At 44.8% G+C, this 20,814-nt stretch overlaps 2 protein-coding genes across 2 annotated transcripts in view; one reads left to right on the top strand and one right to left on the bottom strand.

The window, feature by feature from the left end:
• Window positions 1-2,898: 2,898 nt before the first annotated feature.
• Window positions 2,899-10,698, bottom strand: cdc42se1 (CDC42 small effector 1). Its single transcript, XM_042319136.1, has 6 exons — window positions 10,529-10,698; window positions 9,152-9,223; window positions 8,881-8,993; window positions 6,545-6,649; window positions 4,550-4,632; window positions 2,899-3,915 (listed from the first exon to the last, which is right to left on the bottom strand). Exons 3-5 carry the CDS (start codon window positions 8,932-8,934, stop codon window positions 4,564-4,566), a joined length of 228 nt encoding a protein of 75 aa, XP_042175070.1. The 5' UTR covers window positions 8,935-8,993; window positions 9,152-9,223; window positions 10,529-10,698; the 3' UTR covers window positions 2,899-3,915; window positions 4,550-4,563.
• A 2,960-nt stretch (window positions 10,699-13,658) lies between these two features.
• nek11 (NIMA-related kinase 11) overlaps window positions 13,659-20,814 on the top strand; it is an 84,789-nt gene continuing 77,633 nt past the window's right edge. The window contains exons 1-2 of the mRNA XM_042319160.1: window positions 13,659-13,796; window positions 14,007-14,221. Of these exons, the coding sequence (XP_042175094.1) occupies window positions 14,037-14,221 (185 nt within the window). The 5' untranslated portion in view covers window positions 13,659-13,796; window positions 14,007-14,036. The remainder of the gene's footprint in view (window positions 13,797-14,006; window positions 14,222-20,814) is intronic.

The raw sequence follows: 20,814 nt of genomic DNA, 5'->3' as shown, positions 1-20,814 counted from the left end.
AACACCCCGTAGACTTCACACGTCCTCTACTAAACACCCCGTAGACTTCACACCCCGTAGACTTCACACGTCCTCTACTAAACACCCCGTAGACTTCACACGTCCTCTACTAAACACCCCGTAGACTTCACACCCCGTAGACTTCACACGTCCTCTACTAAACACCCCGTAGACTTCACACCCCGTAGACTTCACACGTCCTCTACTAAACACCCCGTAGACTTCACACGTCCTCTACTAAACACCCCGTAGACTTCACACCCCGTAGACTTCACACGTCCTCTACTAAACACCCCGTAGACTTCACACGTCCTCTACTAAACACCCCGTAGACTTCACACGTCCTCTACTAAACACCCCGTAGACTTCACACGTCCTCTACTAAACACCCCGTAGACTTCACACGTCCTCTACTAAACACCCCGTAGACTTCACACGTCCTCTACTAAACACCCCGTAGACGTCACACATCCTCTAGTAAACACCCCGTAGACTTCACACCCCGTAGACTTCACACATCCTCTACTAAACACCCCGTCCTCTAGACTTCACACCCTCTACTAAACACCCGTAGACGTCACACGTCCTCTAGTAAACACCCCGTAGACTTCACACCCCGTAGACGTCACACGTCCTCTAGTAAACACCCCGTAGACTTCACACCCCGTAGACGTCACACGTCCTCTAGTAAACACCCCGTAGACTTCACACCCCGTAGAAACGTCTTCACACGTCCTCCTCTAGTAAACACCCCGTAGTCACTTCAACACCCCGTAGACTTCACACCCCGTAGACTTCACACGTCCTCTACTAAACACCCCGTAGACTTCACACCCCGTAGACTTCACACGTCCTCTACTAAACACCCCGTAGACTTCACACATTCTCTACTTAGGACTGTATTTCACATGGTTAGACAATTCACGGAGTTCACTCCCGTTAAATTGTAATCTTCTGTTCCAGTGGGTTTTGCTGCTGGAACATGATCCTTGCACCCATCTATTCACTCAACCCTGGGCTGCTCTTAGAACAAGATTTCCATACCAACTATTTGCATTGTTAGTGGCATCATTTAACATCTTTGTTATGCATGTTTTTTTTAAAGCGAGACGTACACAGACTATAGTGTACATTCCATTTATTTTAGGGCATTTGTTTAGATTGCAATATGTGTGCTATACCAGATGGATTTCAGTGAGATATGCATTTGTAGTTTGAGATTAAAACTAGAATCCTTAATTGAAACAATGACAAAGCAGTAACCCCGACTGTGTTTTGGTAAAAAGCTGAAGGATGGGCCTGGAGAAATGTAACTGCTCTCAAATTCATAGACAGCACTGTGGATGCAAGGACTGACCATCCATGATAGTTGAACTAAGCTCGTGAGGCATTTATAAGATATTCAAGAATCAATGGGTATACATCATTTATAAATCCCAAAATGGATGTAGCAACTACAGATTCCCACTAACTTCAATGAAAATGATACAATCTCCCAGAAATGTTCACAGCAGAGCCCACAGGGGCCACTGAAACCAGTTGGTTGAGATTCTATTATTTCTGTACCAGGCAGTGAAAATTGAGTAACACATTTGGTGATAACATTCACCATCAGCAACAGAAGAGATTAATCACACAGAATTCTATTCAGAATGTGAACTGTATTTCAGGAAAAATCAGGAGATTGCACAAATCATTTCTAATGAACTTGAGTTTTGGTCTAATAACAACCATGATAAAGATGGGAAAGAAACTGAAATGCCAACAGACTCAAGTTACTGACGTTACCAATGTACATTGTTCCAGAAACTTCAAGGCAGCAGTCATTCTGTTGGGCTGAGAATGTACTCAGTATTACAAGCTCTACCAAAGATAGGAAAGCCACCAAGCAGTATGCAAAGTCCCACCTTCAGCATTAAGTCAACTTTAAGCCCAGTGTATAAAACAGATAAGGTATTAGTGAAGGGACAACATACTGTTCAGGTACAACACCATCTATACTCCATTTGTTCTGGTATAGGATAACAGCCTAGGAAATCACATAAGATACCATTTTTAAAAGACATCCCATTTCAGAGTTTTTCCCAGTATGGACACACTTAGCAAAAAAAACTACAGAGAGTGACGAGTTATTCACAACAGATTGTGTATACTAAGCACGTCAGAAATACAGTTGTGTACAGGAAACAAACTTTCATTTCTACTGCATGATTTAAATCAGATATTTAAAACTCCCACCTGGTTTCAGAATCGTGTGGATGTCATGTGGGACACAAGCCAGCTTGGAGTGCAGGTCGCCTACAACAAGCTCAAGTTGATTTAATGAGTGGCATTCCCGAGTAATTCCAGGATAGATCACTGGAAAGCCCCGTAACGGTCAGGGTGTTTCGACAACAACAACCCCTGTTACTAACAGACTCTTCCTGCTGACTAATAGTTAGGGGTTTTCAGAGTAGGTGCTAGTAAATTGTGTATCACAGTGACCAGCTACAGGTAACTGCTCAAATAAAAGGAAACACCAGTAAATGAGGGTACTTATTGGCAGCTCTTATGGTGTGGAGGTGCATTTTCCAGGCATGGTTTAGGTCCACTCAACCCCATAGAGGGCAAGGTCAACTCCAGTAAATGCACAGCTATTCTGAGTGATCCCCTGCTACCTACTGTAGGGTGAAACAGATCTACCTTGATGGGAGTGGTGTCTTCCAGGATGACAATGACCCCATCCATAGGACACGAGTGGTCACAATGGTTTGATGAGTATGAAAACGATGTAAACCATATGCCATGGCCGTCTCAGTCACCAGATCTCAACCCAATTGAACACTTATGGGAGATTCTGGAGCGGAGCCTGAGACAGCGTTTCCCACCACCATCAACAAAACACCAAATGATGGAAATTCTCATGGAAGAATGGTGTAGCATCCCTCCAAGAGTTTCAGACACTTGTAGAATCTATACCAAGGTGCATTGAAGCTGTTCTGGCTCGTGGTGCCCAGTGCCCTATTAAGACATGATATGTTGGGGTTTCCTTTATTTTGGCAGTTACCTGTATGCTTGCAACTGGGTAGCAGTCCAAATGGGGTTCTATGGCAACTGGGTAGCAGTCCAAATGGGGTTCTATGGCAACTGGGTAGCAGTCCAAATGTGGCTCTATGGCAACTGGGTAGCAGTCCAAATGGGGCTCTATGGCAACTGGGTAGCAGTCCAAATGGGGCTCTATGGCAACTGGGTAGCAGTCCAAATGCGGCTCTATGGCAACTGGGTAGCAGTCCAAATGGGGCTCTATAGCAACTGGTACAATCAAAATAACACTACTCAGTACTGGTATCTAAACAGCAACAAAATCACATAGCATTTTGCACTTATATAAACACACACGAAGACACCTTTAACTATGCACTGTAGGAAAATAAAAGGTGCATCCTCATTCATTAGACAGATACAGAAATAGTTTGTTTGGCAGTAGGTCAATGGTTTGCAACATTCAGGTGATCCTTGAGAACATAATCTTCACTTCCTGAAATGGAATCAGCCATGTTAGTCAACAAATTTAGCTAAACACTCACCGGCTCTATCCCATACGCTTGCTGGCACAGACACAGTAACATTGTTGGCTGAAATACAGTGGAAGTCCAAAGTCCATCAGAAAGACAAATACCTTTCTTTAAAAAGCATAAAAAACACGTCAGTCTATCCTCCTCTGAGCAGGGCGATTCTTGTGGTGACCACAGAAAGGCCATCGTCCTGTTTGGCTAAATAGATCCTGCAGACGTCAGGAAGAGCCTCTCTGCTCTCTATTAGGGTCCGCTCTCAGGTTTGCCAAGTGCTCCATTGGAAACAGGTTACGCTGCAGTGACTGCTTTTGATTTGGGATGAGAGGGGCGCATAGAGGAGGATGGAAATGGTTCTCCATGCCTACAGAGAGAAATGAAAACTGTTATTTCTACAAGTCCAGAGAGGTGAAGGTGGTTAGTTCCAGAGAGGTGAAGGTGGTTAGTTCCAGAGAAGTGAAGGTGGTCAGTTCCAGAGAGGTGAAGGTGGTCAGTTCCAGAGAGGTGAAGGTGGTTAGTTCCAGAGAGGTGAAGGTGGTTAGTTCCAGAGAGGTGAAGGTGGTTAGTTCCAGAGAGGTGAAGGTGGTTAGTTCCAGAGAGGTGAAGGTGGTTAGTTCCAGAGAGGTGAAGGTGGTTAGTTCCAGAGAGGTGAAGGTGGTTAGTTCCAGAGAGGTGAAGGTGGTTAGTTCCAGAGAGGTGAAGGTGGTCAGTTCCAGAGAGGTGAAGGTGGTCAGTTCCAGAGAGGTGAAGGTGGTCAGTTCCAGAGAGGTGAAGGTGGTCAGTTCCAGAGAGGTGAAGGTGGTCAGTTCCAGAGAGGTGAAGGTGGTCAGTTCCAGAGAGGTGAAGGTGGTCAGTTCCAGAGAGGTGAAGGTGGTCAGTTCCAGAGAGGTGAAGGTGGTTAGTTCCAGTGGTGAAGGTCAGTTCCAGAAGTGAAAGTCAGTTCCAGAGAAGCTATTGCATTGCAGATATGGCGATAGCTTCATTAACTGGGTACTTACTTGGTAGGCAGCAGCTATAACATGCTCTTGCGGCCGTTGGCACTGGGTCCTTTTGACCTCATCTTATCCTGGACCGGCCCCGACTACAGGACAGGAAGATAACGACTGTTAGAGTTTCTACAGATACTTAGTCATTTTCATATCAAAAAGGCAGGTCATGACCTCTTCATGATAACTTATGGATGGAGAGGCAGGATCCGAAGCCAGAATTAGAACTATGTTTCTATACTGTATCATTGTATGTAACATATTTAACAGTGTTTCTGTGGGGTTCATATGAAACATGATCCCATTTGGACTGCTGACAACATTTGATCCATTTGGCCAGCAGCATTACTCATAACCTACGTCTTTACATAATGATAGTGACCATATGATGGGATGGAGTGAGGAGGAATGGGACTTGCTTTAGGCTGTGTTTTTTTTCTTGACTTTTTAACGTTGGACGAACGCACAGGTGTGGATCAATCATTCTGGCGTCAAGCGTTGCAGAAATGGCACGTGCTTGACGAGCACTAGAATAACTACAGTCTGACAGCTATGGGTCATAACAGAACAATGGACATTAGAGGGTTACACAATAGCAGTTGAGGAAATGGAATTATGTAACACGGAGGGCAGTAACATGTTTCAGCAACATACTCCTCCACCTGACTGTTCTCAGACCACGTCATGATACAATGTGTAAATGGATCATTTCATTTGAAAAATCTGTTGACTTTCGCAATTGGAGGTCATGATCACAACGGAACAGTCAGTTGTTTAGTGACATTGGAGGTCATGATCACAACGGAACAGTCAGTTGTTTAGTGACATTGGAGTCATTTAGCAGAGCGACATACAGTAGTCCATACATTGGAGTCATTTAGCAGAGCGACATACAGTAGTCCATACATTGGAGTCATTTAGCAGAGCGACATACAGTAGTCCATACATTGGAGTCATTTAGCAGAGCGACATACAGTAGTCCATACATTGGAGTCATTTAGCAGAGCGACATACAGTAGTCCATACATTGGAGTCATTTAGCAGAGCGACATACAGTAGTCCATACATTGGAGTCATTTAGCAGAGCGACATACAGTAGTCCATACATTGGAGTCATTTAGCAGAGCGACATACAGTAGTCCATACATTGGAGTCATTTAGCAGAGCGACATACAGTAGTCCATACATTGGAGTCATTTAGCAGAGCGACATACAGTAGTCCATACATTGGAGTCATTTAGCAGAGCGACATACAGTAGTCCATACATTGGAGTCATTTAGCAGAGCGACATACAGTAGTCCATACATTGGAGTCATTTAGCAGAGCGACATACAGTAGTCCATACATTGGAGTCATTTAGCAGAGCGACATACAGTAGTCCATACATTGGAGTCATTTAGCAGAGCGACATACAGTAGTCCATACATTGGAGTCATTTAGCAGAGCGACATACAGTAGTCCATACATTGGAGTCATTTAGCAGAGCGACATACAGTAGTCCATACATTGGAGTCATTTAGCAGAGCGACATACAGTAGTCCATACATTGGAGTCATTTAGCAGAGCGACATACAGTAGTCCATACATTTTAGTACTGATAGCATCAACATCATGTAATAAATTCAGAAATGGACTATCACTCAGTTTAACCTACCACTTTCCATACAGTGATTTAAACAGTGACCAGACTAGTGATTGGCTAGTTTTTTGATAGTACTGTACACAGCGTTATCAATCATAGCATAACAGGTTTCAAACTAAAGTTAATATTCATATCCTACTAATAGGTGAATGAATTGAGAAACAATTCCCAGCGTTTCTACATTTCCTCCTCTCATTCCCTGTCCAACGTGACTGTATTCCGTAGGAAACCAGGCCAACATTCCTAGCGGCAGGTTGGAAGCTGCAAAGCCCAGCCCATGTTCTGAGGAGTAACACACACACACTACCTTCACAATATCTCAACACACACCAGCCCCAGTCAGTTTAGGTATCATCTCTCTTACCGGGGCCCGGCCCTCTGCCATCTCCCCAGAGCCAATGTGTGTCAAGTGGACAAAGTTTGTGGGCTCGCCGATCATGCTGCGGTCGATTTTCCTGCGCTTCTTCCTCTGGAAATAATAGAAAATATATAGAAATAGAAAATGGGGACTTAGACAGATATTATGCAATTAAGCCCAGTGGAAGAAAAGCCTTACAGACTTTACCACACACACACACACACACACACACACACACACACACACACACACACACACACACACACACACACACACACACACACACACACACACACACACACACACACACACACACACACACACACACACACACACACACACACACACACACACACACACACACACACACACACACACACACACACGCACACGCACACGCACACGCACACACACGCACACACTTTTGTAACCTGAATGGGATGATCTTTGATAAGAGTTTTGATCTTCTACTTGTTATTTCATACTCAATGGCAGCAGGTCAGGACGCCTAGCGGCGGGTCAGGACGTCTAGCGGCGGGTCAGGACGCCTAGCGGCGGGTCAGGACGCCTAGCGGCGGGTCAGGACGCCTAGCGGCGGGTCAGGACGGCTAGCGGCGGGTCAGGGCGGCTAGCGGCGGGTCAGGACGGCTAGCGGCGGGTCAGGACGGCTAGCGGCGGGTCAGGGCGTCTAGCGGCGGGTCAGGGCGTCTAGCGGCGGGTCAGGGCGTCTAGCGGCGGGTCAGGACGTCTAGCGGCGGGTCAGGACGTCTAGCGGCGGGTCAGGACGTCTAGCGGCGGGTCAGGACGTCTAGCGGCGGGTCAGGACGCCTGGCGGCGGGTCAGGACGTCTAGCGGCGGTTAAGAGATTTGGGCTCGTAACTGAAAGGTCGCTGGTTCGAATCCCCCAAACCAGGTGAAAAATCTGCCCGATGTGCCCTTGAGCAAGGCACTTAACATTAATTGCTCCTGTAAGTTGTTCTGGATACGAGCGTCTGCTAAATGACATGAATGTAAGTGGAATGTTGAACATCCCCTTCTCTAATAGTTGTTTTATTAGAGCATGTTCAGTTCTGTCAGTGTAAGGGCATGTCATCACCTGTCAGCAGTGCTGTGAATAAGCCCCACTTGTTACAACAGGCTACGCTGGGTACCGACAGAGATGACCCAGAACTGACAGGAATGAATGAGCCATTTCACATTAAGGATCATGACCAGTATCAATATTCTGACTGTATAGTGCAAATGCCACATAGTAATTATTAATTTGAATAATTAGGGATTTATAAAAACTAAAAAGAATGTTAATTAAATTCTACACAGGTCCAACGACATGTAGTCATTGCACTGTTATCAGACATAAACTATTTACAAAACAAGTCTTTCTGGGAAGTAACACTTGTTAGTATGCCACCACACGCTATACACACATTCTAGTCCGGCCTTCTCTCATCCCAACAATAGAATAAACAAGGACCTAAAAATAAAGGAGGGAGGAGGAAGGGAGGGAAAAGAATGAGCTCAATAGCAGCACATGCCAGAAGCCCACTTCCCCTCAGAGACCCCATTAAGTGTTAGGGGAGGGTTCTGGAGTTACTATAGAGACATGCTGTGGAGGGATACAATCTCCTTATTTGACTTCATGCCAATTCTACGACGACGACACTGACGTGACGACTACTACAACAACAACAGTTTTACAGTCCCCTTCAGGTTAAACACAAGGTGTATGGGTGCTTGGGACAGACTTGATATTTTCTGATCTGGTAATAGTGGAGTGTTTCTTTTTATGAAGTTACACGTCTATGAGCTAGACTAAGGTTGAACCCGGCCTAACCTACGTCTTCTTAATCATGATTCAAGAGGTAATGTCTAATGACAGAGCAGTCTTTGTCTGGACTGAAGTCTAGCCCTCCAGATAGGCAGACCTTCGGGACTATGTGGGTCACCCACTTCAAAACAACAGAAAAGGCCTGAGTCATTCCTTCTTCCACTTCCTCACCATCTACCGGACCTATTTCTCAGGCCACTGACAGGAGCAGAGGGCTCTCTTCTCACTAGTGTTGTTGACTGGCTGAAGAATCAGCTAATGATACCCATGTCATCCCATGCCATGCATCTTGAGGATCCACAGCTGGCATGGCTGAACTAACTTCAACTAGTGAAGTTGTAGATATGGTGGTGTGGTCAATCTAATATCCAAACTCTTGGGAGGCAGGTAAACATCTTAAAATCAGGCAAACCCTTAATCTTGACCCATTGACCTTGGAGCTGTAAAAGCAGGGCTAGCACAGCAGCTAAAAAGTTACTGTGATCCAGTAATTTCTCAGAAGGGACAAACTCACCGGTGGAGGTTTGGCCACCACACAGCAACCAATCTTGTGCCAGAACTCGCTCATCCCTACTGTGCTGCTGCTTTGCTCTGAGTGGGTCCGGAGGCCCTGGTTCTCTGGACGCCCTGCAGGCAGAGGAGGACGTGTTGGAGAACAAGAACGCCGCTTAGGGTGGAATGGTGAGGGAGTTGCAACCAGTCCAGTCCCCCAAAAAGATGGGTGTCCCCCAAGGCTCAGTGCCAAGTCCGGTTCTATTCCTTTCTCTTAACGTTTAGAATGTCACCTCTTCCCTCTCACTGGATCTCCTGTGGATGCTCGTCTCCCCAGATTTCCACTGCCTCAGGTACTGTAGGGCCTGTTGAGTCAAAACCAGATTCCATTAGTTGATCGCTGACAAGGTATAGGAAGTGAAACAATCTCCACCTGCTAGAATAGCACAATCAATTCAGATACAGTATTATGGGCATGTTAATTTCTACATTTCAGCATCCCCATGCCAAATAGGCCTACATCTCTACAGGCCTATTTGCTGTCAGTCAACATGCGTCCCCCACACACTTGCTCATCACTTCCTGTCTGTGACAGTCATGCAAGACAAGGGATTCACGCTGCAGTGGCAAGGGACTTCTTGTCATAATGGCAACACCCACTGAAAGACCAGGACCCGGGTCAACTGTCCCTCAGAAAAGAGCTGCAGGCATACTACGGGGATTCTCTCCTCCATCCAGTCACCGTTAACACTATTCAACTGTCACAAAATACTTATCTAATGTAAGCTACATTGACCAGTCAGTCTTACAAACGGATTTGATTCAGGATAGAAAGACAGACATTTAGGACTGTGACATACAAGACCTAAGAGCCCTGTGCAACATGATGGTTTCAATAGGAGATTGATTAATAATTAAACTTTTATTTTGATTAAAGTATTAGCACTGAATTCAACTAGGTTGAGTAAGATCTCAACTATGCTTTGATGTACTGGTAATCATATTAGTTCAAAGTGTTATAAAACAAAATTAGAGGTGAAAGAAAGAGGTTTGGTTATACCGTTTCTCTATACAAACCGAACTCGATTTTGAACCAGGAGATCAAGGTAAAGATAGTGTGAGTGAGAGTGAGAGTGAGGGAGAGAGTGAGGGAGAGAGAGAGAGGGGTGAAAATGTGTAGTATATGTAGATCTCCAGCTTTTTAACTGTAGGTCTACTTAAAGATGCCTGGCCTGAGAACAACACCGGCCATTGATTTACAGTGTTCTGTTATAGCCTCAATTCAACAGGGCAACAGGTATGTTAAATAAAACTGAGTGACTATCCAATTGAATATCCTGAAAAGAGATGGTCATTGAACGTGTATTAATGTGATTTTTAAAAAATAGGGACATTGAATGTAGCCTAATTCTCAAATGAACGTTCTCAATATGTTCTATTGAGGCATTATTTTTGTCATCCAGTACGCCACCGTCTCGACGGAAACATCTGTAAGGCAACAACGTAAGTAACATCTGCATTTAACATTTTACTAACGAAAAACACTGACGCGAGTTCTCAACCCAAAAACCGTTCACTCAATCCAGTCACTCCGAAATTAGCATAGCAATACATTTACATCTAGATCCCTGACACAATTAAACAACCAATTTCAACCAATTTGCCTTTACCGTAACATCAGTGTGGAATCCGCTTTCTCCCTCAAACGAACATGATATCTTTAAAACGGTCAGCTCACGAGTCGAGATGTGGTAAAGTAAAACGTCTCCTATGTTCTGCGGTAGGCTTACACTCCTCGTTCTCAGGCTTTTACGGTGGCAGAACTATAGCGCCACGACTGGAAGAAAATCAACAGGCTAATGAAAGCATTGCACAATCTGGGATATTTTCTGCTACGCTGCAACCTGGTCTCAGAGCATTTCGTATTACTCTGTACATAAATCTGAGACTCTTAATTTAGTATGATATGTTATATTTCAGTATGGTATGTATTAATTTGTGGATGTCCATCACCCATTTCGTATGATATGTTACGAATTACAATTCGTATTATATGTTACGAATTTGCAAAACAAACTATATGTTAAGAATTAGTAAAATGGATGATATATTACAAATTCTAGCCAGGTGGCGAGCTGACTAGCTGGCTAACGCTAGCTAGGTTAGGAGTTAGGGGTTGGGGTTAAGTTTAGGAGTTAGGGTTAGGGTTAGGTTAGCTACGGTTAGGGTAAGGGTTAGCTAACATGCTAAGTACATTACATTACCAAAATTATGTGGACACCTGCTTGTCGAACATCTCATTCCAAAATAATGGACATTAATATGGAGTCAATCCCCACTTTGCTGCTATAACAGCCTCCACTCTTCTAGGAAGGCTTTCCATTAGATGTTGGAACATTGCTGCGGGGACTTGCTTCCATTCATCCACAAGAGCATTAGTGAGGTCAGGCACTGATGTTGGGAAATTAGGCCTGGCTCGCAATTGGCATCCAATTCATCCCAAAGGTGTTCGATGGGGTTGAGGTCAGCGCTCTGTGCAGGCCAGTCAAACTTTACCGTTGTCACTATGCATTGGGGAAGGTAGCATTCTCCTGGTATCCGCCAAACCCAGATTTGTCCGTCGGACGGCCAGGTGATGAAACGTGATCACTCCAGAGAAGGCATTTCCACTGCTCCAGAGTCCAATGGCTCTGAGCTTTACACTACTCCAGCTGACGCTTGACATTGCAGATGGTAATCTCAGGCTTGTGTGCGGCTGTTCAGCCATGGAAACCCATTTAGTGAAGCTCTCGACGAACAGTTCTTGTGCTGACATTGCTTCCAGAGGCAGTTTGGAATTCGGTAGTGAGTGTTGCAACTGAGGATAGACAATTTTTAAAGCTTACGCGCTTCAACACTCGGTGGTCCCGTGGTGTAGTTGCTAGTAGTTTAAAATGAGCTAATTAGCTAAAATTCTAAAGTTGTCCGTGATGAGATTCAAACTCGCAACCTTTGGGTTGCTAGACTTTCACGTTATACACCCAACCATCCATCCATCCCTACCAACCATCCTACTTTAAATAACCATATGTCTTATGTAACCATACCAAACATAATATATCATTCTAATCTGAGCTACCCGGATTTACTTTTACTATGTTACGTCTAGTCTATGAGACCAGACTGCAATGCAAGGCTCATTTCAATAATAGTAGGTCTAGCTACAGTGCATTCGGGAAAGTAGTCAGACCCCTTGACCTTTTCCACGTTCTAAAATGTATTAAATGGTGGCCTAAGCACACAGCCAAGACAACGCAGGAGAGCTTCAGGACAAGTCTCTGAATGTCCTCGAGTGGCCCAGCCAGAACCCGGACTTGAACCCGATCGAACATCTCTGGAGAGACCTGAAAATAATTGTGCAGCAATGCTCCCCATCCAACCTGGCAGAGCTTGAGAGGATTTGCAGAGAGGAATGGGAGAAACTTCCCAAATACAGGTGTGCCAAGCTTGTAGCAAACTTCTACAGATGCACAATCGAGAGCATCCTGGCGGGCTGTATCACCGCCTGGTATGGCAACTGCACCGCCCTCAACCGTAAGGCTCTCCAGAGGGTAGTGAGGTCTGCACAACGCATCACCGGGGGCAAACTACCTGCCCTCCAGGACACCTACACCACCCGATGCTACAGGAAGGCCATAAAGATCATCAAGGACATCAACCACCCGAGCCACTGCCTGTTCACCCCGCTGTCATCCAGAAGGCGAGGTCAGTACAGGTGCATCAAAGCTGGGACCGAGAGACTGAAAAACAGCTTCTATCTCAAGGCCATCAGACTGTTAAACAGCCACCACTAACATTGAGTGGCTACTGCCAACATACTGTCAATGACACTGACTCTACTCCAGCCACTTTAATCATGGGAATTGATGGGAAATTATGTAAATATATCACTAGCCACTTTAAACAATGCTACCTTATATAATGTTACTTACCCTACATTGTTCATCTCATATGCATACGTTGATACTGTACTCTATATCATCGACTGCATCCTTATGTAATACATGTATCACTAGCCACTTTAACTATGCCACTTGGTTTACATACTTATCTCATATGTATATACTGTACTCGATATCATCTACTGTATCTTGCCTATGCTGCTCTGTACCATCACTCATTCATATATCCTTATGTACATATTCTTTATCCCCTTACACTGTGTATAAGACAGTAGTTTTTTTTTTTTGGAATTGTTAGTTAGATTACTTGCTCGTTATTACTGCATTGTCGGAACTAGAAGCACAAGCATTTCGCTACACTCGCATTAACATCTGCTAACCATGTGTATGTGACAAATAAAATTTGATTTGATTTGATTTTGATTTGATTTGATTTAGCGTCATACTTAAGAAGACTCGAGGCTGTAATCTCTGCCAAAGGTGCCTCAACAAAGTACTGAGAAAAGGGTCTGAATACTTATGTAAATGTGATATTTACGTTTTTTTTGTAATACATTTGCTAACAATTCTAAGCCAGTTTTTGCTTTGTCATTATGGAGTATTGTGTGCAGATTGAGGGGGAAAAAACGATTTAATAAATTTTAGAATAAGGCTGTAACATAACAAAATGTGGAAAAAGTCATTGACTATATTCTTGAAGAATATGACTTAGGTTAGTTAGCCAGCCTACAGATGTCACATACAACTCCGTTCCACGTTAGAAGAGAATAGAGTATACGTGTAGTCTTCTGGTCAAATGCATTGTCATGAGAATTGAGACTAAAACTCCCTATCCCAGAAGGCTCTTCACTGACACCTGGTGAAATAAAAGGATATAATGAAAGGGAGACAAGAGGTTTCCTATTACCATAGGAACAAGAGTAAACACGGAAGTTAATACAGTAGGCTATGGATGTTTTTAAACTGGTGGAAATAGCCAACACCTATCTACAAACAGGTGAGTTTGTTTGACAAAGTGGCAATAGTGAAATAGAACAAGCTAGCCAGGACTCAGCTTTCAGTAATCCTACACTGTAACAAGTGCGACGTGCTGCTATCTGACTCTGTCTCCCCTGTAAAATATGTATTTATTTATTTTCATCTGAATTGGGCAAACGTGCATAAAATAAGGAAAAGTAACATGTTTGTGTTTTGCTGAATTTTGCAGTTAATTCTCCTGTAAGAATCCCGCAACAAGATGCCCAAGTTTGAGGAGCTAGAAGCCCATTCATCCTGCCATGTCCACTGCCCCTCCACACCTATAACTTCTGTCCCCAGCAACCTGATTGCCAAAAGATACAGCATCCTACAGAGATTGGGCAGAGGGAGTTTCAGCACTGTTTACCTCGTTCAAGACACTAGAGCAAGGGATGGGGAGAAACTGTGAGTATGCCTCCTGCTGTTGTCCTGCGCTGCTCTTCACATGTCAACTGCCCAGTGCCCACCTTGCCCTCTATTAGAAATGGGTAAAATCTTTCATATTGCTTACATCTCTCCAATCCTTTTAGATAAGTGTGTTGGTGGTCGAGACCAATGACTAGGAGTGTAGGGGTGGTTCCTCTACCGATGGTGCTCAATTAAAACAGCAGTTCTGTGTTTATCCTCTGGGTGGCAGCATTAGCCTGGGTATGCGGATGCCTGAGAGCACCTCACCTCACATCTCCTCTCTTCCCCTCTCTCTTCTCTCTCTCTCTCCCTCCCTCATCATATCCCCATGTATGGGGGAGAGAATGTTTGCTCTGAGCAGCTGGCTCTGTGCTAATCAAACACATTTGAGATTTTATTAGGATCCCCATTAGCTGACACAAATGGTGACAGCTAGTCTTCCTGAGGTCTGATACATAATGAGAAAGACATTATGGACAAAAAGACTTTACAGTTGACATACATTTAAAAACATTAACGTTGACATGACCGACTTCTAAAATGTAACTGCATTACATTGAACTACATTGCAGAACCCGAGGCATTATCTGGATGAACTAGAGACTCAACATGAAGAGAGTTGGCACTCTGAACTGAGTTTAATTGAATCCACCATAATAACTATATTCATCCACTGTCTGGAACATATACTGTAGAGTTACAACATCAGCGTATGTCTATTAATCCAATAGGCTTTGATGGACTGCTTTTCCCACACAAGTCTGTACATACATGTAGCAGTGTGTGTGTGTCGGTGACGGTGTGTGTGTGTGTGTGGGGGGGGTGTATGGGTCTGTGTGTGTATCTGTGTGTGTGTGTGTGTCTGTGTCTGTGTGTGTGTGTCTGTGTGTCTGTGTCTGTGTGTGTGTGTCTGTGTGTCTGTGTCTGTGTCTGTGTCTGTGTGTGTGTCTGTGTCTGTGTCTGTGTGTGTGTGTGTGTCTGTGTCTGTGTGTGTGTGTGCCAGTCATGTTTACCTCCTGACCTTCACATAACAAACTCCTGGCTTACTGCTCAAATACTGACCGCCCAAATTTTTATTTATTTATTTATTTTATTTTACCTTTATTTAACCAGGTAGGCTAGTTGAGAACAAGTTCTCATTTACAATTGCGACCTGGCCAAGATAAAGCAAAGCAGTTCGACAGATACAACGACACAGAGTTACACATGGAGTAAAACAAACATACAGTCAATAATACAGTATAAACAAGTCTATATACAATGTGAGCAAATGAGGTGAGAAGGGAGGTAAAGGCAAAAAAGGCCATGGTGGCAAAGTAAATACAATATAGCAAGTAAAACACTGGAATGGTAGTTTTGCAATGGAAGAATGTGCAAAGTAGAAATAAAAATAATGGGGTGCAAAGGAGCAAAATAAATAAATAAATTAAAATTAAATACAGTTGGGAAAGAGGTAGTTGTTTGGGCTAAATTATAGGTGGGCTATGTACAGGTGCAGTAATCTGTGAGCTGCTCTGACAGTTGGTGCTTAAAGCTAGTGAGGGAGATAAGTGTTTCCAGTTTCAGAGATTTTTGTAGTTCGTTCCAGTCATTGGCAGCAGAGAACTGGAAGGAGAGGCGGCCAAAGAAAGAATTGGTTTTGGGGGTGACTAGAGAGATATACCTGCTGGAGCGTGTGCTACAGGTGGGAGATGCTATGGTGACCAGCGAGCTGAGATAAGGGGGACTTTGCCTAGCAGGGTCTTGTAGATGACATGGAGCCAGTGGGTTTGGCGACGAGTATGAAGCGAGGGCCAGCCAACGAGAGCGTACAGGTCGCAATGGTGGGTAGTATATGGGGCTTTGGTGACAAAACGGATTGCACTGTGATAGACTGCATCCAATTTGTTGAGTAGGGTATTGGAGGCTATTTTGTAAATGACATCGCCAAAGTCGAGGATTGGTAGGATGGTCAGTTTTACAAGGGTATGTTTGGCAGCATGAGTGAAGGATGCTTTGTTGCAAAATAGGAAGCCAATTCTAGATTTAACTTTGGATTGGAGATGTTTGATATGGGTCTGGAAGGAGAGTTTACAGTCTAACCAGACACCTAAGTATTTGTAGTTGTCCACGTATTCTAAGTCAGAGCCGTCCAGAGTAGTGATGTTGGAGACGTGGGTAGGTGCAGGTAGCGATCGGTTGAAGAGCATGCATTTAGTTTTACTTGTATTTAAGAGCAATTGGAGGCCACGGAAGGAGAGTTGTATGGCATTGAAGCTTGCCTGGAGGGTTGTTAACACAGTGTCCAAAGAAGGGCCGGAAGTATACAGAATGGTGTCGTCTGCGTAGAGGTGGATCAGAGACTCACCAGCAGCAAGAGCGACCTCATTGATGTATACAGAGAAGAGAGTCGGTCCAAGAATTGAACCCTGTGGCACACCCATAGAGACTGCCAGAGGTCCGGACAGCAGACCCTCCGATTTGACACACTGAACTCTATCGGATAAGTAGTTGGTGAACCAGGCGAGGCAATCATTTGAGAAACCAAAGCTGTCGAGTCTGCCGATGAGGATGTGGTGATTGACAGAGTCGAAAGCCTTGGCCAGATCAATGAATACGGCTGCACAGTAATGTTTCTTGTCGATGGCGGTTAAGATATCGTTTAGGACCTTGAGCTTGGCTGAGGTGCACCCATGACCAGCTCTGAAACCAGATTGCATAGCAGCGAAGGAAGCAAATCAAAACAGCACCAGGAGTTCATCTACTATGTCTATAAATACACATGTTTGGATAAGCCTAAATGAGCACTGCAAGCACACAATGGTCTCACGACAAGGGACATACATGATGAAACTGGGTCTTGCCTAACCAGCATTGAAGCATGATGCCTGCTGGCACAGTCCAGCGAGCCGGGCCCAGAGTCCCGTGCCTCTGAGCACACAGATGCCACAGCAGGTACGCTTGGCTCCTGGGCAAGTATCAAGGCCCTGCAAGGTGCCAGACAGTAGGCTCTTTGGCATTTCATGCAGTGTGCTGCATTCATAGGGTCTCAGTCATTAAGGAGAGTGTGACAGTAGCCCATCTTTAATCATGGGCCAGAATCCAATCGTTGCAGATGGCAGATTTGGATTGGAAAAAGTCCTCACTTTCATTCTCTGTCTCTCTGCCACACACACACACACACACACACACACACACACACACACACACACACACACACACACACACACACACACACACACACACACACACACACACACACACACACACACACACACACACACATGCCCTCCTTCCCACTCAACACCTCATCACATCTTTTAGATTTCAAAGAAATGGAGGGAATGGGACTACCATCCTTCCACCCAGAGAGTAAAGAGAGGGAGTGAGAGATAGTGAGTAAAGAAAGAAAGAAATGGAGGGAATGGGACTACCATCCTTCCACCCAGAGAGTAAAGAGAGGGAGTGAGAGATAGTGAGTAAAGAAAGACAGAAATGGAGGGAATGGGACTACCATCCTTCCACCCAGAGAGTAAAGAGAGGGAGTGAGAGATAGTGAGTAAAGAAAGACAGAAATGGAGGGAATGGGACTACCATCCTTCCACCCAGAGAGTAAAGAGAGGGAATGAGAGATAGTGAGTAAAGAAAGACAGAAATGGAGGGAATGGGACTACCATCCTTCCACCCAGAGAGTAAAGAGAGGGAATGAGAGATAGTGAGTAAAGAAAGACAGAAATGGAGGGAATGGGACTACCATCCTTCCACCCAGAGAGTAAAGAGAGGGAATGAGAGATAGTGAGTAAAGAAAGACAGAAATGGAGGGAATGGGACTACCATCCTTCCACCCAGAGAGTAAAGAGAGGGAGTGAGAGATAGTGAGTAAAGAAAGAAATGGAGGGAATGGGACTACCATCCTTCCACCCAGAGAGTAAAGAGAGGGAGTGAGAGATAGTGAGTAAAGAAAGAAAGAAATGGAGGGAATGGGACTACCATCCTTCCACCCAGAGAGTAAAGAGAGGGAGTGAGAGATGAGAAAGACAGAAATGGAGGGAATGGGACTACCATCCTTCCACCCAGAGAAAGAGAGGGAGTGAGATAGTGAGTAAAGAAAGACAGAAATGGAGGGAATGGGACTACCATCCTTCCACCCAGAGAGTAAAGAGAGGGAGTGAGAGATAGTGAGTAAAGAAAGACAGAAATGGAGGGAATGGGACTACCATCCTTCCACCCAGAGAGTAAAGAGAAATGAGAGATAGTGAGTAAAGAAAGAAGAAATGGAGGGAATGGGACTAGAGAGTAAAGAGAGGGAATGAGAGATAAAAAGAAAGACAGAAATGGAGGGAATGGGACTACCATCCTTCCACCCAGAGAGTAAAGAGAGGGAATGAGAGATAGTGAGTAAAGAAAGACAGAAATGGAGGGAATGGGACTACCATCCTTCCACCCAGAGAGTAAAGAAGGGAGAGAGATAGTGAGTAAAGAAAGAAATGGAGGGAATGGGACTACCATCCTTCCACCCAGAGAGTAAAGAGAGGGAGGGAGAGATAGTGAGTAAAGAAAGAAAGAAATGGAGGGAATGGGACTACCATCCTTCCACCCAGAGAGTAAAGAGAGGGAGTGAGAGATAGTGAGTAAAGAAAGACAGAAATGGAGGGAATGGGACTACCATCCTTCCACCCAGAGAGTAAAGAGAGGGAGTGAGAGATAGTGAGTAAAGAAAGACAGAAATGGAGGGAATGGGACTACCATCCTTCCACCCAGAGAGTAAAGAGAGGGAATGAGAGATAGTGAGTAAAGAAAGACAGAAATGGAGGGAATGGGACTACCATCCTTCCACCCAGAGAGTAAAGAGAGGGAATGAGAGATAGTGAGTAAAGAAAGACAGAAATGGAGGGAATGGGACTACCATCCTTCCACCCAGAGAGTAAAGAGAGGGAATGAGAGATAGTGAGTAAAGAAAGACAGAAATGGAGGGAATGGGACTACCATCCTTCCACCCAGAGAGTAAAGAGAGGGAGTGAGAGATAGTGAGTAAAGAAAGAAATGGAGGGAATGGGACTACCATCCTTCCACCCAGAGAGTAAAGAGAGGGAGGGAGAGATAGTGAGTAAAGAAAGACAGAAATGGAGGGAATGGGACTACCATCCTTCCACCCAGAGAGTAAAGAGAGGGAATGAGAGATAGTGAGTAAAGAAAGACAGAAATGGAGGGAATGGGACTACCATCCTTCCACCCAGAGAGTAAAGAGAGGGAATGAGAGATAGTGAGTAAAGAAAGACAGAAATGGAGGGAATGGGACTACCATCCTTCCACCCAGAGAGTAAAGAGAGGGAATGAGAGATAGTGAGTAAAGAAAGACAGAAATGGAGGGAATGGGACTACCATCCTTCCACCCAGAGAGTAAAGAGAGGGAGTGAGAGATAGTGAGTAAAGAAAGAAATGGAGGGAATGGGACTACCATCCTTCCACCCAGAGAGTAAAGAGAGGGAGGGAGAGATAGTGAGTAAAGAAAGACATAAATGGAGGGAATGGGACTACCATCCTTCCACCCAGAGAGTAAAGAGAGGGAGTGAGAGATAGTGAGTAAAGAAAGACAGAAATGGAGGGAATGGGACTACCATCCTTCCACCCAGAGAGTAAAGAGAGGGAGGGAGAGATAGTGAGTAAAGAAAGAAATGGAGGGAATGGGACTACCATCCTTCCACCCAGAGAGTAAAGAGAGGGAGTGAGAGATAGTGAGTAAAGAAAGACAGAAATGGAGGGAATGGGACTACCATCCTTCCACCCAGAGAGTAAAGAGAGGGAGGGAGAGATAGTGAGTAAAGAAAGAAATGGAGGGAATGGGACTACCATCCTTCCACCCAGAGAGTAAAGAGAGGGAGGGAGAGATAGTGAGTAAAGAAAGACATAAATGGAGGGAATGGGACTACCATCCTTCCACCCAGAGAGTAAAGAGAGGGAGTGAGAGATAGTGAGTAAAGAAAGACAGAAATGGAGGGAGATAGTGAGGTAAAAAAGGGAAAGAGGGAGACATACCCTTTTCAGAGAATGCAGCACCAATTAGTTATGGCACCTAGAGGCAAGAGACAACATGCCACGGGTCATTATCCCCACGCTCCAGGCTCAGGGCAAGGCTTTCAACTTGTTACCACAGCCCAGCGGTGCCCACTAACCCCCTGACCCACCACACACTGGCACAGCACTGCCACTCAAAACCCCCGCCATTCACAGGGCAGACAGCTCACCTCACTCACAGCACACATTAGCAACTTAGCTACTACCAGGGAGGGAGGGAGAGTTCTCTAAATGGTTTTTGTAGTCCAGATGAAATCCACTAAACATCTGAAATGAAATCCCTATCTTTTTGGGGGAATAATTACAATAGCATAACTCTTTTATCGCCAGATGTATAAAGAGTTCTAGCCAAGGGGCTGTATTTAGGATAACAAAGCTGTATAGTTAATAGACCGATCATAGAGCATCTGCTTCATACAATTCCTCCCTTCCTGTGTGCGTGCGTGCGTGTGTGCGTGCGTGTGTGCGTGCGTGTGTGCGTGCGTGCGTGTGTGTGTGTGTGTGAGTGAGTGAGTGAGTGAGTGAGTGAGTGCAGA

The sequence above is a fragment of the Oncorhynchus tshawytscha genome, unplaced genomic scaffold (genome assembly GCF_018296145.1).
Source record: "Oncorhynchus tshawytscha isolate Ot180627B unplaced genomic scaffold, Otsh_v2.0 Un_scaffold_7589_pilon_pilon, whole genome shotgun sequence".
Classification (NCBI taxonomy): domain Eukaryota; kingdom Metazoa; phylum Chordata; class Actinopteri; order Salmoniformes; family Salmonidae; genus Oncorhynchus; species Oncorhynchus tshawytscha.
Note: the sequence above shows the minus strand (reverse complement) of the source record. Positions and strands in the feature narration are given on the sequence as shown.